This window comes from Mercenaria mercenaria, chromosome 2 (assembly GCF_021730395.1).
Source record: "Mercenaria mercenaria strain notata chromosome 2, MADL_Memer_1, whole genome shotgun sequence".
NCBI lineage: Eukaryota > Metazoa > Mollusca > Bivalvia > Venerida > Veneridae > Mercenaria > Mercenaria mercenaria.
In genome coordinates this window covers 117514780-117535970 of record NC_069362.1, presented here as the reverse complement: position 1 = coordinate 117535970, position 21191 = coordinate 117514780, and the positions used below count along the sequence as shown (strand labels likewise).

The window sequence follows — 21191 nt, the reverse complement described above, 5'->3', positions numbered from 1 at the left end:
TATTTACTATCAAAGTCTACACCATCCCCATAACTCTATTTTGAAATTTGACAGAAGTTATGCCCCTTTTTAACTTAGAATTTTGGTTATAAAGTTTTGATAAAGTTAAAAATCTCTGTTACTATCAAAGTTATTGCTTGAAATTCAACACTTTCTGTACCATCAAAGTCTACACGAGAAATCATTCCATAACTCTGATTTGAATTTGACGAGAATTATGCCTTTTTAACTTTAGAATATTTAAAAAAAATTGATATGTCAAACATCACTGTGCTATTAAAGCTTTTTAATTTGAAACTCAAAATATTTGTTTACAATCAAAGTCTGCACCAGGAGACACAATTCCCATAACTCTGATTTGAATTTTGACAGAATTATGCCCCTTTTTATACGCCCGTTTGAAAAACGGGACGTATTATGGGAACGCCCCTGGCGGGCGGGCGGCGTCCACAGACCTTGTCCGGAGCATATCTTCTACATGCATGGAGGGATTTTGATGAAACTTGGCACAGTTGTTCACCATCATGAGACGGAGTGTCATGCGCAAGAACCAGGTCCCTAGGTCTAAGGTCAAGGTCACACTTAGAGGTCAAAGGTCAGATTCAAGTATGACTTTGTCCGGAGCATATCTTCTTCATGCATAGAGGGATTTTGATGTAACTTGGCACAATTATACACCATCATGAGACGAAGTGTCATGCGCAGTTCCCTTCTTTAGAATTACTTCCCTTAGTTGTTACTATAAATAGCTTATATTGTCACTTTTTCATTACTAGACGTAGAGAAAAATCGAGATCACTTTTCTGTAGTACAACATGCATGTTACATCCAATTTTGAGGTGTATTTTGACCAATCTCTACCTGGTAAGGATTTTTGTGTGGACTTCCAATTTTTTTTTTTTTTTTTTTTTTTTTTTTTTTTTAAAGATTAACTTCCCTTAGTTGTTACTATAAATAACTTATATTGTAACTTTTTATAATTGACCGTAGGGAAAAACCAAGACCACTTTTCTGTGGTACAACATAGTTGTTACTTTCTAATTTTAGGTGTATTTTAAGGTATCTCTACCTGGTAAGGAGTTTTTTTGTGGACTTAGAAAAACAAAAGAATTACAATGATTGCTAAACAACCATAAAATTAAAATTACATCTGCAAATACAGGTGCTAGAGTAAAGAAAGTTGCTGTGACGGGCATATATTGTGACATTCTGGCACTCTTGTTAACTTAGTATTTTTGTTAAAGATTTCGATAAAATCAAATATCTCTGTTACTATCAAAGCTTTTGACTTGAACTTTAAATACTTATTTACCATCACAATCTACACCAGGAGAAACAATCCCCATAACTCTGATTTGAATTTTGACAGAATTATGCTCCTTTTTAACTTAGAATTTTTTGTTAAAAGTCAAATATTTCTGTTACTATTAAAGCTTTTGCTTTGAAACTCTAAATAGTTATTTACTATCAAAGTCTACACCAGGAGACACAATTCCCATAACTCTGATTTGAATTTTGACAGAGTTATGCCCCTTTTTAACTTAGATTTTTTTTTGTTAAGGTTTTTGATAAAGTCAAACATCTCTGTTAGTATCAAAGCTTTTGATTTGAAACTTAAAATACATATTTACCATCAGAGGCTACACCAGGAGAAACAATCAGCATAACTCAGTTTTTAATTTTGACAGAATTATGCTCCTTTTTAACTTAGAATTTTTTGTTAAAATTTTTGATAAAGTTATATATCTGTTACTATTATAGCTTTTGACTTGAAACTCAAAATAGTTATTTACTATCAAAGTCTACACCAGGAGACACAATTCCCATAACTCTGATTTGAATTTTGACAGAGTTATGTCCCTTTTTAACTTGGAATTTTTTTTACTGGCAAAGCTCTAAATCAGAGTCAAGCACTGAGAAAAGTCGAGCGCGCTGTCTTACAGACAGCTCTTGTTATTACTGGCTGTAGGGAAAAATCGAGACCACTTTTCTGTGGTACAACATGCATGTGATATCCAATTTTTAGGTGTATTTTGACTTATCTCTACCTGGTAAAGAGTTATATGTGGACTTATATTATATAGATTTTTTTTTTAGGATTAAATTCCATTTGTTGTAACTATAAATAACAATAGAGAAAATTAAGTGCCTTCCAGTAGGAGACTTTGTATTGCATGGCAATACTTCATTCACTTGTTTAAATGATTCCACTTCATCCTTTTTAGAGGCTGCCAATGCTTCAAGTAAAACAAAATTAAACAACTTCCCGTAGAAAGTTTAATTGCTTGTCATCAAACTTTGTCAATTGCATCCATACATGAACCTCTCTCTCTCAAGTTTGTTTAAATGGTTTTGCTTGACCTCTTGTATGGGCCACCAGAGCAAAGAACAGAAAGAAAGCTTTTAAACAACATCTTCACATGAAAACATCTGGAACCAAACTTGTTCCATAGCCTCCATGCATGGACCTCTCTAAGTTGTTCAGATGGTTCCACTTATTATGGCCCCCAGAGCTAGGAATAGGAAAACTTTGAAACACCTCCTCATGAACTGCATGAAAGATCTTCACTAAACTTGGTCTTAAGCATCCTTAGATGGACCTTTTTTTCAATTTTTGAAATGTTTACTTTTGACTTACAGGGGCTGCCATGACTGAAATAGAATAGGTTTAACACAACTTCTTCTCATGAACTTGATGGACCAAGCTTGATCTGTAGAACTGGTGTTTGGACCTCTGTCAAGTTTGCTCTTAATATATGGTTACACATTTTGGGGCCATCACAGCAAAAAACAGAGAAGACTTCAAAGAGTTCAAAAGGTTTAAGGCTTCCCCAGGGGTGCAACTCAGTCTCAGGCCTATTTGTGCTACGCTTCTTGTATTTCTTATATTCTTCTTAGTAAATCACCTTAAGTGATATACTTTATTTTCTCCAGGTTTCTGATATGATGACAACTTACCTCAGAATTTCTGGACAGAATGAAGATGCTGATCAGCTTGAATCTTTGTGCCGTCAGCTGGAGAAAACAACTACCCGAGAAGAGGTCGATCATGTGAACTCTCTTATGGCAGAATTTGCATCACTCAACATCCAAAAGACTGATTCTTGAATTTTTGTTGAATGATTTAAAACTTCTGTTTAATTCATTTATTCTGTAACAGAATTAATCAGGTTCCTGTTTACTTACTATTTTGAAAAAGTTGATATACACATTCCAAAGAAATTCATATGTGGTATTTTGATTTTAATTTTTTTATTGTAAATTTAAGGAATTTTAGTTCACAAAATTTTGAAAACTATGAAGTAACATTATTTGTTGTTGAATCCTTTAAAAAACAGGCTGAATGTCTGTTAGCATGTTTCAGATTTTTGTAAAAGGGTTAAAAAAATAAAATCATTATGGACCAAACTTTACATACCAGTAAATCTTCTTATGAAACTAAACATAACTTGCCATGATATTTATCTTTAAAATTCAGAGAGTATGTACTACCACATTTAGAGAAACTTACATTTCTGTAAAATTTATATTGCAAAATTAGTCAGAAATTCTTAAAAACTAAAAATGCACTGTTACAGACTTTGTGAACTAAGCAGTAGTAAATGTTAATGAAGAAAAGAAATTTCAGGATGTCTAAGTTTTCTATGAGAGGCATTGACTGCACAGAATAGAATTATTTCTAAGACAAAAAAAATCTCAGAGTTGAAGGGATTGTAAACAAAATAAAAGGCAATAAAAGACTGCACTCAGAAAGCAACATATAACTGATAGCTGTAAAAGTATTTGTATTCGTCTATGTGATGATTACGTCAGTAAAGGGGAACCGATACTAATAAACTTATTAAGTAATACTTGTAAATTAGTCATAAATGAGATTGTTTTGATGTGGGTAATGAAAAAATACTGTCATATAGTACTGGCATACACGCAATGAAACACTGTTAATGTTATGTCAAAAACTTTGTTGTTGTCACATTCCAAGTCAATTACTATTTATAGTATTTTACCATTTGAGAATACATCATAATTATGGAAACATTGCTAAACTACATGTACGATTAATGTGAGTTTCGTGTACAATTTATGTGCAAATCTGATAGATCTACCCTTGGGTTCATGATTATGACCAGACTTACGCTTATTGAAGCTACGGGTAAATGCATAGGGCTGCTGGAGGTTAATGCGGGTTCCCCAACTCGAGAGTTTGCCATTATATGTGTCCAGTTACACCCATTTTAGATGTCCTGTAGCCAGATGCTATGTAGGCTTCCTTTTAGGGATCGTATAGGTGTTTGGTAATCATTAATTAGCTGCGCCATGAGAAAACCAACATAGTACATTTGCGACCAGCATGGATCCAGGCCAGCCTGCGCATCCGCCCAGTCTGGTCACAATCCATACTGTTCGCTTTCAAAGCCTATTGCAGTGAGTGAAACCATTAGCGAACAGCATGGATCCTGACCAGACTGTGCGGATGCGCAGGCTGGTCTGGATCCATGCTGGTCGCAAACGCACTATGTTGGTTTTCTCATGGTGCGGCTCAAAATTTTTAGTGTAAGAAAATGCTTATTTTGAATGGCTTTTATGCTGTTGATAAGAGTTTTAAGCTATATTTGGTAAATTGTTGAATTTCACAAATAACAACTATCGCTATGGTTTGAATATGGTACAGATTTGAAAATTGACAATAGACTTCAAGTCTGATACATACTGTTGTGACAGGGAGCTGTCTCCTTTAAATACGCAAACTTACATGAATAAGGGGAGGATGGTATAATCTTTAAATTTAAGGGATTACTATTTATTTCTCTCCAGTTTTGAGCAATTCTATTATTTAATCCTTACGCTGGACACGACTAATTCTGCCTTCGCGTCCAGTGTAGATCATGATCAGCCTGCACATCTGTGCAGTCTGATCATTATCTGCATTGTTCACTATTCAGTATCTTTTTGGTAATCACCCCTTTTAACAGTTAATGGTACTGTCCAAATTGAAACATGGACAAGTTCATTATAGAAATTTAGCAGGGTAAGGGTTAAAAATAGATAGGGTAAGATTTCACAGCTGAACAGGTAATGTGCAAGACTTTACAGTCAAACTTGTTTTATAGAGTCGCCCTGCTTGGGGGAAGTAAAAAGATGGCCAGTATGTGCAGATTGTGTTCAGGCAAACTGAAATTGAAAATTTGGAAGGGCAACTAGTGTTTCTGTTCAGAGCCAGGAGGTCAGAGTTCACAGATGGCTTTTAATGCAGGGTTTAACTGTATTTTAATTAGTGAGTTAAAAAGGTAGCAAAATTGAGAACGTTAACAAAATTGAGACACATATATTCATGAAACACTTGTAAAGGATAACCTGCAGTTTTAAAATGATGCACATTTAAGTGAGGTGAACTGTTTAATTAATTTATTGTACTTATACGGTATTGAGATCTCAACTTTTTTCTTAAGCTGTACTGAGAACTATGTTTTCCCTTAACAAGCTGAGATATTTTATGAAATTAAAATGTATTGAATAAAATACAAATCATTTGGTATTTCTTCTGTATTTTTTGTACATATTTGAAGATATGAGAACTCTAGATTTCAACAACTTTTGTTTTAAGCTATTCAGTGGACTAAATCATAACAATAGATAATATCACCCATTAATCCCACCAACATTTTTTGCGCCCTTCACCCCAGCCTACATTTTTAATCCCCCGCCGTGGCGGAGGGATTAAAGGAATGGTCTGCATCCGTCCTTCCATCCGTAACAAAATCGTGTCCGGTCAATATCTTTTGAACCCATTGACATATTTCCATTATATTAACAACAAATGTTAAACTCACCAAGGTGATGTGCAGAACCCATATTCTAACTGTGCTGGGTCAAGGTCAAGGTCACACTTGGGGATCAAAGATCATGGGGTGATATTTCGTGTCCGGTCCATATCTTTTGAACCTATTGACATATTTCCATTATATTAACAACAAATGTTAAACTCACCAAGGCGATGTGCAGAACTCATATTCCAACTGTGCTGGGTCAAGGTCAAGGTCACACTTGGGGATCAAAGGTCATGGGGTGATATTTCGTGTCCGGTCCATATCTTTTGAACCCCTTGACATATTTCCATTATATTAACAACAAATGTTAAACACACCAAGGCAATGTGCAAAATCCATGTTCCAACTGTGCTGGGTCAAGGTCAAGGTCACACTTGGGGATCAAAGGTCATGGGGTGATATTTCGTGTCCGGTCCATATCTTTTGAACCCCTTTACATATTTCCATTATATTAACACCAAATGTTTAACTCGCCAAGGCGATGTGCAGAACCCATGTTCCAACTGCGCTAGGTCATGGTCAAGGTCACACTTGGGGATCAAAGGTCATGGGATGATATTTTGTGTCTGATCTCTAACTTTTTAACACCTTGAAGGATTTTGAAGATACTTGACACAAATGTTCATCACATCAAGATGACTTGCAGTGCGCATGTTTTGGATGGCCCGCTTCAAGGTCAGAGGTGAAAGGTCATATGTGTATATTGCTTACCATTGCCATGGTCTTGGTTTTTAGTAATTTTTGTTTTCCTTTCGCAGATCTCTTTTCCTTCACTTACATTTCTTTTTGTTGAATATCTTCCTTTTCATGATACTATAAATAACTTTTTTGCAACATTTTTACTATTGGTTGTAGGGAAAAAACGAGACCACTTTTATGTGGTACAACATGGATGGTACTTCCAATTGTTAGGTGTAATTTGACATATCTAGATTATTAATCCCCCGCCACAATTGGTGGGGGGTTATAGGAATGGTCTCCGTCCGTCTGTCCGTAACACTTTCATGTCCGCTCCATATCTCCTAAACCCCTTGAAGGATTTTCATGAAACTTGAGTCAAATGATCACCTCATCAAGACTATGTGCAGAACCCATGAGTCAGCCATGTCGGCTCAAGGTCAAGGTCACAACTCAAGGTCAAAGGTTTGAGCCTTCCATTTTGTGTCCGCTCTATATCTCCTAAACCCCTTGAAGGATTTTCATCAAACTTGGGTCAAATGATCACCTCATCAAGACGATGTGCAGAACCCATGAGACAGCCATGCCGGCTCAAGGTCAAGGTCACAACTAAAGGTCAAAGGTTTGAGCCTTCCATTTTGTGTCCGCTCTATATCTCCTAAACCCCTTGAAGGATTTTCATCAAACTTGGGTCAAATGATCACCTCATCAAGACGATGTGCAGAACCCATGAGTCAGCCATGCCGGCTCAAGTTCAAGGTCACAACTGAAGGTCAAAGGTTTGAGCCTTCCATTTTGTGTCCACTCTATATCTCCTAAACCCCTTGAAGGAATTTTATAAAACTTGGGTCAAATGATCACCTCATCAAGACGATATGCAGAACCCATGAGTCAGCCATGCCGGCTAAAGGTCAAGGTCACAACTGAAGGTCAAAGGTTTGAGCCTTTTTTGTGTCCGCTCTATATCTCCTAAACCCCTTGAAGGATTTTCATCAAACTTGGGTCAAATGATCACCTCATCAAGGCGATGTGCAAAACTCATGAGTCAGCCATGCCGGCTCAAGGTCAAGGTCACAACTCAAGGTCAAATGTTTTAGTCTTCCATTTCATGTCTGCTCTGTATTCCTAAACCCCCTTCAAGGAATTTTATAAAACTTGGGTCAAATGATCACCTTATCAAATTGATGTGCAGAACTTACAAGTCAGCCATGCTGGCTCAAGGTCAAGGTCACAGCTTAGGGTCAAAGGTTTGAGCCTTCCATTTTGTGTCCACTCTGTATCTCCTAAACCCCTTGAAGGATTTTCATCAAACTTGAGTCAGATGATAATCTCATCAAGAGCTCATGAGTCAACCATGTCAACTCAAGGTCAAGATCACAACTCAAGGTCAAAGGTTTGAGCTCTGTATCTCCTAAACCCCTTGAAGGATTTTCATCAAACTTGGGTCAAATGATCACCTCATCAAGACGTTGTGCAGAATTCATGAGTCAGCCATATCAGTTCAAGGTCAAGGTTTACCCTTTCACTATCCATAACAGTGGCGGGGGATTTAGCTGTCTTTCAGACTGTCTTGTTTAGGGGTTAGGGTGCACTTAGAGTTGCCCTCTGTCTGTCTGTCTTGGTCTGGTCTACCTGCCCTGCCCTGTCGTGCAAAATCTCCAAAATTATTTACCCTGAGTAATCAAACACCTCATTACAGGATTGTTATTTACCATGCGAAGTTGTGCACCTTGTGTTTACACTGGGATTTCACACTGGGATTTCACACAGCCAATCCAGAGTTACGATTTCGTAAAAAAAAATGCGTAATTAGGGCCTAAAAGTTTGTGTCACGTGTATCTCAAACTGTAATTGACCCAGGAGTCTGAAATATTACAGGAATATTATTCAGCATGTGAAATTATGCACCTGGGTTTTTATTTGAGATTTCACTTAGCCAGACCAGAGTTATGACCATTGACTTAGTGCAAAATACAAATTACCAGTAGGTGCTGGAAAATTATTGCTGCATATATCTTTGAAATATTTGATTGACCTAGAGTCATGACACTATGTAGGAATAGGAGGCTAGGATTACGGTACCGTAATCGTAGCCACTGCCTATAAGGGTATGTCACCTGGAGTCTTGAAATCATGTATAGTGATAGGAAGTTGGAGCACCAGTGTCCTATTGACGTACATCTACTTTTTTGACTCTCAGAAACCTGACCGCCATAGTTAAAAAACATTTCCAACAACTTATTCGCCAAATCACTGGTTTGATTGATTTTGAAGTGTTTCTTGTTAGGACCCTCCTCCTAGCCATTTGATATGTCAAATAATGTGACTGCCAGGGCTAAAATACAGAAAAAAAACAAGAGCTGTTAAATTTGTAAAACATGTATGCCCCCGATGAGGTCCCATTTTCAGTCCCGTGACCACCATGACTTTGAGGTAAAAGTAAAGGTAAAAGGTAAATTTTATTTACCATCGCTTTGTGAATCAATTAACATAAGCTCTGTAGAACTTTTTGAGCGACCTTTTTTAAGACCAATTATACCTTATCCCCAGCAATTTGCTGTTACCCATTTACAGCCGGGTCGACCGAGGCAATCGTGATAAATGCCTTGCCCAAAGCCACACCGCAATGGGAGTAGTCAGGATTCGAACCAGGAGCCTTCACCTCCTAGCCCTCTCGGCCAATGCGTCCACTCATGAGCTCCAAAACAATAGGGATCATCAACTTCATAATTCCAATCAACCATGCTATCAAGTTTGAAGGTACTGGGTGAAGTGGTTCAGTGGGCGGAAACCGTTTTGCAAGGTTCAGGCTGGGTCGAGTGATTCTCAGTTTACTGAGGGAAAACCGTTGAATGTGAAGATCCTTTGACCTATTGGCCCCAAAAACAATTTGGGTCATCTACTTCATAAACCTAAGTATACTACCAAGTTTGAATGTTCTGGGTGAAGTGGCACAAGACCACAGTTACGGAAGTGGTTACGCGGAAAATAGTTCCTCTGTTTGATGGTGAATATTGGTGAATTTTTGAGTGAAAGACCTGCAATAAATGGTATGATTTAATAGAGGAGATATGAAATAGTAGGTACATGTACAATATGACAGAATAAAAATGTCAGAATATGCATAACATGACTTTTTGATAGGACCTGTTTTGCCTGTTTGCGGCCATCTAGAGAGTATTCTTCATACGCATGTGATTTGGTTCAAAATGGTGGAAAAAAGAGCCAGTCAACCCAATGTTTACTGTGGCTGGAATTTTTTCTCTTGGATAGTTCTGTTGAGTTCAGGTATTTTTATAGGGGTTGGAATGCATGCAAAATTGCTATAGTGTCCAGTGCCTATATAGAACATATAGTAAAAATAACTGTGGTCTTAGGCCAAGTGGTTCTTATGACAGTTATTGAGCGGAAACCGTTTATTCTACCGACAGGCGGACGGACCGACAGACATACATACTGAACGGCGCGACTGACAGGTGAAATTACGGTAAAGAAAGTGCAAAAAACTCGACCTTTCACCATCGCAGTTTCGCTGTTTCGGCTTTTCAACGTTGTGTTTCTATCATCATGATTTGGAGGTTTTGTTATTTCCACTTTTCAACATCTAAGTATCGTTCTTTCATGTTTCAAGCTCAAACTATGCGGCAACGGCTCTAACCTGAACTGGCGCACGTATACAAAATTCATTAGCTTTATCAGAGTCTTAAAATGGGTTTCTTCATGAATATTTGGATCTAATACTATAATTAGCAATTCAGATTATTTTTCTTAATCAATCTAAATTTAGCATTTTGGTGAGAAAATATTCATCCAATATCAAATGTATGATTATTGTGGACAAGAGTTATGCTTGAAAAATTGTCCAACGCGCTTCGCATGCTCTCTCTCTCACCATACAATGGTATTATGTTTCTCGATACAAGTATACAGTCAAATTTGTTCGAGCGTCCACGTCTATTAGAAGACCACTTGCATATATGACCACTTTATTCATTTGTGTTGAGACCACATGTTTGCCCTTCCCTAAGATAGTTGCTTAGTATTTTAATCAATTTACCACCAGCCATACATACAGTCGTATCGACAACTGATGACGCAGGCTATCCAATACTATTTAACTTGATCACTCTCTAACTGCTGTCACATGTCACATATCCTTGGAAATAAGAAAACCTAAGAATGTTCACATTTAAACTACGCATTTGTATTTTGTCAACTTTAACTATTTATTTCGCACATTGTGAAGACATTTTAGTAAAGGAAGTTTCGATAATTTCATCTGTTTCCATCAGATATGCAAATGTGCTCGTGCGAAGTCTAGTTGAAAATTTGGAATCTACCGACAATGAAGTCTCGTTTCAAGTGAGAATTCCTCGAGAAGCATTCATCACAAGTTTTGAGATAATCACTAACGACAAAATAATTAAGGCTTCGATCAAAGAGAAAAATGCTGCCAGGGAAGAGTATAACAAAGCAAAGGAAGACGGCGCCAGTGCAGGGACCGTAACTCAACAGACGAATGTCGCAGACGACGCTGACAGAAATATTTTCAATGTCAAGGTCAACGTTGCCGCGCAGACGACTCTCGAATTTCGTTTACGGTATGAAGAACTTATCCAAAAGAAAGCAGGGAAATATACACAAAAGATTTTTGTAGATTCAGATCGCGTTATACCAAAGTTAGAAGTTACGTGTGAATTTAAAGAAAAGCAGAAATTCAAACAGCTAACCTATCAAACTCCTATAGATGTTGAAAAACTTTACTTAAATGAAGAAAAAGTCTCAGACGATGGTTATTTTATAAGAAAAATCGAATGGAGACCTAGTGAAACTGATCAAGAATATGCGCAATTTGGACTGGAGAATCCGTTTGAAATTTCATACGAACTAGAGCCTCCAGAAAATGGCGGAATGGTGTACGTAAACGATAATGGCGAATTTGTTCACATGTTTTCAACACCATGCGAAGAAACGAAAGTGATGATGAAACAAATTGTTTTTGTTATTGATATAAGTGGATCTATGCAGAATGACCCAATTAAGCAAGTACGGCAAACTATGAAAGAAATCTTGTCCAGGCTCCGTGTAAATGACTTCTTTAACATTGTAATATTTAACGATACACCAAATAGGTGGAATGTTAGATTTCAACAAGCTACACCGTTTAACATTGCAAATGCAAAAGCGTTTATTAAAGACAATGTAAATGCGAAAGGATCAACAAATATAAACGATGCTCTGTTGCGAGCCATACGTTTGTTCGACCAAGAACCAAAGTTTGACGGAGATGAACGATCAGGACAGATAGTTGTGTTCTTGACTGACGGGTCACCAACAGTTGGAGTGACGGACCGAAATCAAATTCGAAGCAATGTTCGTAAGATGAATTATTATGAGGGTGAAAAATGCTGCAAATCGACTATTTATACGATTGCGTTTGGTACGACAGCCGATATAAATTTCTTACGTATCTTAGCAAATGAACATGATGGGAAACTAACAATTATAAGAGAAACCAATGAAGACGGAGAACTGCTTGAGGTATACAGTGGAATTGAAAACCCTTACTTCAAGAACATTGCGTTTACATACACGACAGGTAACAAAGTTGTCCCGAAGGAAAACATGACACGTTCACATCTGCGACAATATGATTGTGGTGAAGAGTTTGTTGTTGCCGGATGGGCAATACCGAAAGCGGATATTCGACCTGTCATAACAGCTTTCGGTATCCACGACAAAGTTACTTTTGACGGTGTACCGACATTTCGTGCCCGAAATGTAACTGCCAAAACGTTGTCACGTCTTTTTGTGTACGAAATGGTTAAACAACTACTCAAAGATGCTGAGACAGCCACGGACCCCTACCGTACTACAATATTGAACGAAAAGGCTCTTGAGCTGTCATTAGAACATGGCTTCGTAACACCTTTAACATCTCTTGTTGTTTCAGATTATTCTCCGAAAAAAGAGTCTGCACTTTCCAACGAAAACGAAGTATTTGCCCGTCCTCGTGGCGGTAGCAGCAAAGTTAGGTCGGCTGCAGCCCCCGTACAATATGACGCAGACGACACGAATTTTACTTTTGACGATTCTTCTTTTATCGGTACGAGTTTCATCCAAGATAATAGCGGAAATGCTGCCAACAACTGTGCTAACAGTATCTCCATGTTTGTGCTTTTGCTGTTGGGTGTCATTTATAGTTTTGTCAGTCGGCGTTAAGACCACAAGACTTCCTTTACACATTGCGGCAATGGTTACCATGGTTACTATTATCTTAAATAAATAACGGGCATCGTTTAAAAATGGGAATCGGGAATAGTGAATTATAATGATGAAATGCAAGGCTTGCTATATTGATAAAGTTGATGGTATTGTTATACCTCTAGAACCATCTATTGACACATTGATAGAACTCGCTTCCGAGATGGGTCCGTAAACATTTGTACCGTGAGTTAGCGTTTCAGTGCAATGATCAAAGTGCCGCGAGAAAAATTTCATTTTTAAAACTTAATTAAAATTCAAAATTTATGCATTTTGTTTGGTCAAGGATATCTCAATGAATGTCAAATGGGTATCTAAATACAGATTATTTTCAGTTGCAGCACATTTCGGAGTTCGAACTTTTCGTTGTTTACGTGCTTTAATCAATATGGAAACTTGTAAAAGCCATTAACATTTGTCATTTTCAGACTTGTTGCTTTTATTTTCATTCTTGGAAACACAGTGGTACTATTCAAAATAAGTTCACCTCAAGACTGATAAACAAAACATTTTTAAACATTATGTTTATGTAGTATATATCAATTCTTTGTGATATTGTTTTGCTTCAAACTTGAATTTTGTATGTTGAATAAAAAAGTTAAAACTATTAAACTACAACAGATTATTTTTCCCGTCACTGTGTTTAACCATTTGCCTGCTGGCGGCAAGCGATTCTGCATTTGCGACCAGTGCAAACCAAGATCAGCCTGCACATCTGTGCAGCCTAATCATGGTCTGCACTGTTCGCTATTCAGTCAGTAAATTCTCGGCGAAAACCCCTTCGAATAGTATAGTACTGTCCAAATTGAATGATACCAGTCTATTTTAGAAATTTAGCAAGGTTAAAATTGATCTCTTTACTTTATCCATATCTTGACAAATGTACATGATAATGTACTCCATGGACTTATCCCCACTCTCCTGAAATATTGAGCAGACTGGAGTGTTCCGTAATAAGTATTTGAACTAATATTTATACCAAATTGTTTATATCAAATTTCTGAATAAAAATTCCAGACCTATCAGAATTTCCGTCATTAAAGCGGTTGTACGTTCAAAACTTCGCTTTGGTCACATGGTTGGTGTAAAGTTTATGTTGCATGTGGTTGCAGCTACAACAAGATATTGTTGTTGTTTTTTTCTGTTTTTTTTTTTTTTTTTTTTTTTTGCCTCTTAAAGGAAGATTAGGTGACCGCTAGCAAACAAATGATGCTGCAACGTCTTGCCGACGCTAAACCGCAGGCGGTCGGCTTGCGCCGATAACGAGGCAATAGATGTGCGGTTCAAATAAAGACGGCTAGTAAATTGTAAATTGTAGTGTTAAAATTTCAGATTTTGATAGCAGAACAATATATCCGAGCAAAGCATCAGATAGGCCATCAAAAAGACGTGTTATCCATTGTAGAGACACGACGTCACAACTGTGTTCTTGGCATTATATTATATTACATCATGGTCTAGGTATAAAGTAAATGTTTCAATAGGGGAGACGCTCAAAATCCCCTCAGTTAAACCCCCATGACTGAAAAATGACATGGAGTGGGTTCCATAGGGGATATTAATCAAGGTAAATATCTGTTGCGGAAACCGCGAGATTTATGTCCCTCGACCTATATAGGATATGTTTCTATTTTTACTATTTATCGCAGGGGACGCCGGGCTTTAAATTATAGAAAAAAATATTGACAATTAGTAATTAATTTCTTAGTTATTGAATATTATATCCCCTACTGAACTCAACAAAAATGTTAAAAATTACATTGTATCAAGATTATTCGACTGACAGCCACAATGTAAATATTTCAAAGGCACAGATGTGCAGGGCAAAGAAACCAGTATATTTCTTAAAAAAATCTTTTTATCTGTAGACAAACGGTCAGTCTGTACATTCTGGTATATAAATTAATATACCCAAGTTAAATAGTCGGCGTAAAGTAATAAAAGGCCTCTTAAATAAAGTCATACCCGGATTTTCATCTCTAAAATAGCACTAATCATTTCTCATTTTTCTCCCGGGATTTTCGATGGAGCTAAGAAAAAATGGTAATGTTTGTAATTACAAAATGTATTCTCCCTTTAGTTATTTAATGACAATACAAACAGGAAATAAATGTGTCAAGGATTTTCCATTTAAACTAACATCTTTTTAAACCGTTCGGTTTTACCAACGATGTGATAATCAGTTTTTATATTTGTGAATTATTTGATTTCAACCACTTTTTGACATTTCTAGACACGAAATTGATAATACCGTCTGGTTTTACAGCTGTAAACTATAAACTGTATAAAATTTAGACCACTAATTAAACATTTTTAATTAAGGCTTATCACAGGTGCCAGACACACTATAAAATATTTTACTTGGTCCTTACTAATGAACTTGTCCATCTTTCAATTCGGACAGTACCATTCACTGCTAAAAGGCATATACTTACCTAAAAAATACTGACTGAATGGCGAACAGTGCAGATCTTGATCAGACTGCACGGATGTGCTGGCTGATCATGATCTACACTGGTCGCAAAGGCAGAATTAAGGGATTTAATAAGCCTATATATATAAAGATATAAGATGTCCGAAGAGGCAGAAGCATTGATGCCGAACAAACAAGAACACTGCTGCAAGAAACGACCAGATCACTGTTATCTCTCTGTGTTTGCCACTTGGAGGCATCTTTCTAAGTGTTAACACTTTTTATTTCATGAAAATCCCTGTCGTTTTCGACGTCCATTCGATACTTTATACAAAGTTGACTTGAGCCGCACCATGAGAAAACCAACATAGTGGCTTTGCGACCTGCATGGATCTAGACCAACCTGCACATCCGCGCTGGCTGGTCTGGATCCATGCTGGTCGCAAACGCACAATGTTGATTTTCTAATGGCGCGGCTCATTTCTGGTCGTCATGACTCCTTCGAAATAAGCGAGGAACGGCTAGAAATTCCACAAACTTTCAATGAACAAACTTTTTTATGCTCCCTGAAAAGTGGAGTAGCATATAGTCGTCAGCTTGTCCGTACGTCCGTCTGTCACACTTCTCGTATAGAGTAAAACTAAAAAAGTATTAAATGTACCAAGTTGTAACTTTATCCAATGATAGAGCTCATTTAGAGAAAGTGCAATGACAAGGAACCTTAACTCTAGGTGGTAGCTTTTTTAACTACCTCCCTTCTTTGAAAACCTTTGAATACTATGTAAGGGATTGACTTCATAGAGATCGATAAGAGGGAGTGCAATGACAAGAAACCATAATTCTAGGTGGTAGCTTTTTTGATTATCTCCCTTTTTATGAAAACCTTGTCTTGGGCATAACTTAAATACTTTATGAGATATTGACTTCATACTTTACAAACTGATAAAAGGCAGTGAAGAACGGGGGACAGTCACTTCAGTGACAATGAACCATAACTATTGGTAGTCCCATTTTTTAATTATCTCCCTTTTTGAACCACAACTCTTGCTGCCCACATTTCTCCTTAGTATAACCTCCGTATTATGCTACAGTAATTTCGTGGAATATCCATCGATGTTACCGATCACCTTGTTTCTGTCAGTCCGCGAAGTATAATCTGAACAACAGCATGAGTCCTGTGAACAATGACACTTTGGCAATACAACATGTATACTGAAGGTATGGACTGGAAAAGAAATATGACCGCACACATTTATTCCACCTTTAGATTATTAAATATTTCATCGTCTTGTTACGATGAAAATTTCTACTAAGTTCTACTGTATGCTTTTAATTTTACTGAATATGCTCACATGACCGGTATTATATTGTTGGACTTAATTATGTCACTACACTGAATTATCGACAGTAAAACAATGATGACTCTTTCAACATCACTCTAACCCTTTTCATGCTAGACACGATTGATTCTGCCTTTTGCGACCAGTGCAAATCATGATCAGCCTGCACATCCGTGCAGTCTGCTCATGACCTGCACTGTTCGCCATTTAGTCAGTATCTTTTTGGTATGCACCCCTTTTAAACAGTTAATGGTACTGTCCAAATTGAAAGATGGTTTATAGAAATTTAGCAGGGTAATGGCTAAAGATAGCACAGATTAGCATTAGATACAAACAAACTTAACATATAACATAACATTGATAATTAACTGAAAATTTGGTAGTGTGTGAGCAGTCTGAATATTTTCGACTATCATAAAAAAGCAGTCTGAATATTTTCGCCTTTCATCAAAAGTAAAGAACAGGAGGGTGTCTTAGAATCAAAAATACGTTACTTAGGTGTTAATGGTTGCTTATTCGGTTACGAATCTCATATACTATTCTTCCTGGAAATACGTAATTCATGCTTACTGGCATTGCAAGGCACGTATTCAGTCATTTTATACAATGGTAAACAGTTGAAACGAAATATATATTATGATGCATACGATACAAGATTACACAGAACGTTAAGTAACGCAAGAGCAAGGACAGCGTTTCGTTGTACTGTGGCGACTTCAAGGCAATGGCTTTTATATTATCAGTACGCGCGCGTGTGTGTGTGCGTGCCTGCGTGTGTGCTTGCATGTGCGTGCGCGAGTGTGTGTGTTTATACGATTTAATGGGAGGTCAGATTGTATTCTTTACTGAAATTATCGGTTTATGTATATTATGTGTTCAATGTTGCTTATATGTAATCTCTGTTTTAAATAATCATTGTACATTCAAGTACAAAAAAGTACATCAAATATATCTTTAGCATCAACTGCTTTGAGAGGTGTGGAACTGTATAAGCTCATTCCGTTTGTGCAATCACACAGGCTGTCCTTTAAAAAAAGGTCGTAAAATTCCAACTGTCTGTGACACTCAGGAATTCAATTCGCATTTTAAAAATGCTTTATAAATCTTTTAATTTCTAAAACTGTTTTACTCATATATACTGTATTATATGTGAATATCTAATAAGCAGCCATCCTGTTACAAATAAATATTCGTTACATTCAGAGCCCTTTGAATAATATGAAAACGTTTCTTCATAAAGGATCAGCAGTTCTTAAAACTTTCCGAAAAAGTATATGTACGAATGTGGTTAGACTAGCCACAAGACTGATAAAGAATTCGTCACAAAATTTCAACTTCTTAATTTTTCTTTTATTTTATGTAATAGTGACACATGCCGGTCTATTTTAGAGATTTTCGCTCGCAGAAAACTGATATTGATATTGCACATTGGATATAGACTGGCTATATTCACAATTTTACAAATATTAAAACATTAAAGATATATATCATAGTCTAGGAGCTTGTCTAGAATGTGGGGAGTGGAGAACGGCGACCACAACGTTTTACATTTTATCCTGTGTGTAATAAATAAAGTAACATTTTGTAACAAAATAGCAAAGAAATAAATATTTCAGGCAATAAAAGATGAGATCTAGGATAAGAACTGTCAAATAAATTTCGTTTTCATCCACCCTAAAAGTTTCCAGGAAGATAGTATAAAATCATGACAAAGCCCAGTCTTTGCTTAATATCTGGGTTATGACTTTCATTTTTTTTTCCTTTGCTTAATATCTGGGTTATGACTTTCATTTTTTTTCCTTTGCTTAATATCTGGGTTATGACTTTCATTTTTTTCCTTTGCTTAATATCTGGGTTATGACTTTCATTTTTTTTCCTTTGCTTAATATCTGGGTTATGACTTTCATTTTTTTTCCTTTGCTTAATATCTGGGTTATGACTTTCATTTTTTTTTCCTTTGCTTAATTTCTGGTTACGACTTTCAATTTTTCTGGGTTATGACTTTCAATTTTTTGCATTGCTTAATTTCTGGGTTACGACTGAGTTACGACTTTCAATTTTTTACCTTGGCCGACTGACAATTTGCTGAAACATATTAAAGCAAATCTGGAATGGAAGCCTACCCCGACGTTGTCGCATTTTGTGTTTACATTCCCCGCGTTTAGTATCATTTTATGGCGTCTTATGTCCAGCGTGATTTCATATCGGCATACTTCGATTATCTGTTGATAAGGACACGCTACCTACTCTTCTCACAGCTATGATTTTTCAGTGATATATATATTTTTTTCATCATTTGTTAATATCGTACATTTAGATCGGTGAAATTCATATTATCTTGTCAATTATGGGCGGCCGTTACTTTTTGTAAACTATAGCGAGAATTTTTATTGCCGACATCATATTTACGAAAAATGGTAATATTTTTTACCTAATCATTTTATACAGTTCTATAAACGTGTCGCCACTTTTATTTGAATATAATATGATGGGATAAAATGAAAATATTGTGAAATACATCCATTGAAATAAAAACACACACAAAAAAAAACAACAACAAAAAACAAGAGGGTCATGAAGGCCCTATATCGCTGACCTGAGTTTAGTTGCTTGCTTGAGCAAATTTCTTTGCTATTGCTTCAAAAACAAACAAAAAACTAGGTGAGTAGGTCATGGTAAAAATTATTCAACATAACTTCTGAAATCTGTTAAAAACTATATAAGTGGTCAAAATCTCTTTGCTGTAGCTTAAAAAACAAGAAAGTAGGTCAGTAGGTCAGGGTTAAGAATATTAAGGTATTATGGGTATTGAAATCTATATTGAAAGTTATACACGTGGTCCATATTTCTATGCTGTACCTTCAAAAACAAGAAAGTAGGTGAGTAGGTCAAGATTAGGACATTGCAAGTGAAGTATTGTAATCTGTATCAAAAATTACACAAGTGATCCGTTTTCCATGCTATAACTTCAAAAACAAGAAAGTAGGTCACAATTAAGACTATTCAATATGAGTATTGAAATCTGAACCAAATATTATACATGTGGTCCAAATTTCTTTGCTGTATAACCTACATGTTTTAAATGTCAAACTGATGCTAAAATATTAAGAAAGTAGGTCAGTAGGTCATATTCATTGTCACTGAAAGTCATTTTTTTAGATCGGTGTGCAAAACTGTATAGGTCATCCAAATTTCAAGACTGTATCTCAAAAAACAAGAAAGTAAGTCAGTAGGTCAAGGCCACAGTCAGGTGACCTCCAAATCATTTGGGTCATCAGGTAATTGTAACTAAACAGTGTAGGAAATATGATCTGATAATTTTTACAGTATTTTCTCCTATATAACTCATATAACAAGTAACCCCCGGGGCGGGGCCTCTTTTCACTCCACTTCAGAGGCATAATTTGAACAATCTTGTTAGAGAGTCACTAGACAATGCTACGTACCAAATATCAAATGCTTAGGCCTCGAACTTTCAGACAAGAAGATTTTTTTTTAAATCCTCTATAAGTCTATGTAAAACTTGGGACCCTCAGGTGAGGGCCTCTTTTCACCCTAGGTGCATAATTTGAATAATTTTGGTAGAGGACCACTAGGCAATGCAACATACCAAATACCAAAAGCCTAGGCCTTGCAGGTACAGGCAAGAAGATTGTTACCTATATAAGGCTATATAAAACTTGTGACCACCCGGGCAGGGCCTCTTTTGACCCCTGAGTAATAATTTGAACAATCTCGGTAGAGGATCACAAGGCAATGCTACATACCAAATATCAAAGGTCTAGGTCTTGTGATTCAGACAAGAAGATTTTTCCCCTATATAAGTCTATGTAAAACTTGGGACCCCCTGGGTGGGGCCTCTTTTCAACTCAGGGGCATAATTTGAATTATCTTGGTAGAAGACCACTAGGCAACGCAACATACCAAATATCAAAAGCCTAGACCTTGCAGTTTAAAACAAGAAGCGTTTTTTTTAAATCCGATATAAGTATAGATGTAAAACTTGGGACCCCAGGGGCAGGGCCTCTTTCCACCCAGGGTAATAATTTGATCAATTTTGTTCACCCCAGGGCAATAATTTGAACAATCTTGGTAGAGGACCACATGGCAATGCTACACACCACATATCAAAGGCCTAGGTCTTGTGGTTTCAGACAAGAAGATTTTTAAAGTTTTTGTGCTCCTATATAAGTCTATATAAAATTTGGGACCCCCGGGGTGGGGCCTCTTTTCACTCAGGGACATAATTTGAACAACCTTTATAGAGGACCATTAGATGATGTTACATGCCAAATATCGAGGCTCTATGCCTTACGATTTTGGACGAGAATTTGTTTTTTCGGCGAACGCCGTCTAAATTCGTTTTCGTTTCCTATGCCACGTGACTTCAGTTTGCAAATCAAACTACTTGATAACGCATTATAGATAATTTATCAAAATGGAAGATTTATGTAACACTCTGCCTGATTGGACGAGAGTGTCAATTTCTTTCACTCTGTTGATTGTGCTACGCTGAGTGAAATGTAGACAAAGCGTTTATCCTAAACGACGCTGTTCACAGTTTTAAAGCTAACTTTGGCTCAGTATATTTAGCAAGAATATTGATATATCTCAAAATGATAAGTAAGTTTAATAAATATGATAAAAACCTGTTCAGATACCAACATA

At 36.7% G+C, this 21191-nt stretch overlaps 1 protein-coding gene across 2 annotated transcripts in view; it reads left to right on the top strand.

Moving 5' to 3' along the window:
• Nucleotides 1–5536, top strand: part of LOC123565051 (ankyrin repeat domain-containing protein 54-like) — a 46824-nt gene extending 41288 nt beyond the window's left edge. For both annotated transcript variants that reach the window (XM_045359053.2, XM_045359052.2), the window contains one exon: nt 2935–5536. In XM_045359053.2, coding sequence (XP_045214988.2) covers nt 2935–3108 — 174 coding nt within the window. In that variant the 3' untranslated portion in view covers nt 3109–5536. The remainder of the gene's footprint in view (nt 1–2934) is intronic.
• The last annotated feature ends 15655 nt before the right edge of the window (nt 5537–21191 follow it).